Genomic DNA, 2,078 nt, shown 5'->3' with positions numbered 1-2,078 from the left:
TTATACCTAGAATTAGATATTTAGTTCTTGTTAATTATATAAACACCATAATCAATAATAACAAGACGATAATCAGATAATGAACGCGACTAAAATATGATTCAATTAAACGATCTCTTGGAGCAAAACATTGCTGTGACGCAGCAGTATTAAGTATGGATTTTTTTTTGTTAGTATGAGCACATTATTATTTGTAATGTTTATAATTATTTTTTGCACTAATCGCACTTATCATTCAAATACATATTCAAGCTGTTTGAATAATACTTACAACTTCATCAATTATAGTGAAAGGAATTTCTTTTTTTTTTCCTGTTTATAATTGTAACATTAAAGTGCATATATAGAAGATATTGAATAGAAATTATATAAGACTCAGTCTCTAACCAATCGAACTATTCGAAGAAATACTAACTAAAGAACATGTTGTTCTACGCGCTTGTAGTTAGTGCAATTAGTGTTGCAGTAATTGGATTATCCGCAACTGAAGAACCTACGCTTCGTAAGATCTTTTTATGAATCCTTTATTATAATTTTCTTAATGACATTATTATTATGTATCTGCACTTCATTTTGATATATTATTTTATTTTATTTGTAAAAAAATTTATTAAATAAAATCAATATAGAGTAGATGTAAAATAACTTCAAGAGATATATAATATATATTCAAATTAATGAGTATACGAGTATATAAATGAATAGATATTCTAATACAGAATCAAATGTGGAGATCAACTTCATTGAATTATCTAAAGACTCCTAAAACAATTATTTTGTTATATTCATGTAATTCGTTATAAAGAGTTATTTCTATTTATTGAACATCCATTTTGTGCTTTTTTTAAGTAAGTATTTGTTCTCATTTATTGCTTGCGAGTAATAATTTCTACATACATAGGAGCCATCAGTACAAATTACAATAAAGTTATTTAGTACGTTAAAAAAAATTAAAAAAGATTTTTCTCTTTGGCACTAGCAATATAAATATCTGTCAGTATATATACGCATTTAACAAAAAATAATTATCCTATAAATCACATTTTAAATTATCGTCTATTGTTACAATAATTGCTTTGCTTTGCATTTTTATATTTTTATTGCGCGCTATACTATTTTACTCTATTTCTATTTCAATTTAGCTGTAACTACCTGCAAACGAGATTCAGATGATTATTCTGCCTGTTTAAAACGTGCTGTAGAAAAAGCATGGTCGCGATTTATGGCAGGGATATTTTTAAATATTCTTTAACTTTTTATTATTCTAATTTATATTTATATTTTGTAAATAAAATATGTTAATTACTACACAACACCATTGCATCACTGCAAAGGAAAAAATATATATATTACGTATACAGGTACATGTACATAATCAACATTAATGGTAAACTTATATATATAAATACATACAATTTTTAATTTTTGTAAGACAAAAAGAATAATAATTTTTCTAATCACTTTGAAATACTGATTTTTATTAGTTTATTTGTCTTGATAGGATTACCAGAATTTGACTTTCCACCTTTGGATCCATTAGTTTACAAATATGGTAGAATGGTTCTTAATTCTGCTGAGATACGAGGAGAATTAATTATATCAAATCAAACTTTTGCTGGGATATCAAAGACTCGTATTTTTGATGTAAAAGCGTATTTTCTTGATGACGTTTTCCATTTAGAAATTGACACACTAATACCAAAAGCGTTTTTAAAAGGTGCCGCAAAAATAAATGGCTCTTTAAATATATTCAGAGTTGTTAATGAAGGTACGATAATTTTATAACCAGCTGCATAACAAAGAATGTTATATATTTTAAGTATTTATATATACGAGGTGTGATCAAAAAATACGATGAATGTTGAAATAAAAAGAAATATATTAAAAGACAAATAACAATTTTTCCCCTTCAAAATACTCCCATTAACTTCTAATACACTTATCCCAATCGTTCTTGCCACTTGCTAAAGCAGTACTGGAAATCCTTTTTCATAAGTGCCTTTAGTTGCGCTGTCGTGGCTGCCTCAATGTCTTGAATTTATTTGATAGAAAACGTTTATAGTAAACTCTGAATATTA

At 26.2% G+C, this 2,078-nt stretch overlaps 1 protein-coding gene across 1 annotated transcript; it reads left to right on the top strand.

The window, feature by feature from the left end:
• Positions 1-48: 48 nt before the first annotated feature.
• LOC105461019 lies at positions 49-1,801 on the top strand. Its single transcript, XM_011707512.1, has 3 exons — positions 49-502; positions 1,143-1,229; positions 1,502-1,801. Exons 1-3 carry the CDS (start codon positions 424-426, stop codon positions 1,783-1,785), a joined length of 450 nt encoding a protein of 149 aa, XP_011705814.1. The 5' UTR covers positions 49-423; the 3' UTR covers positions 1,786-1,801.
• The last annotated feature ends 277 nt before the right edge of the window (positions 1,802-2,078 follow it).

This window comes from Wasmannia auropunctata, unplaced genomic scaffold (genome assembly GCF_000956235.1).
Source record: "Wasmannia auropunctata unplaced genomic scaffold, wasmannia.A_1.0 LD310855.1, whole genome shotgun sequence".
Taxonomy (NCBI): Eukaryota; Metazoa; Arthropoda; class Insecta; order Hymenoptera; family Formicidae; genus Wasmannia; species Wasmannia auropunctata.
Note: the sequence above shows the minus strand (reverse complement) of the source record. Positions and strands in the feature narration are given on the sequence as shown.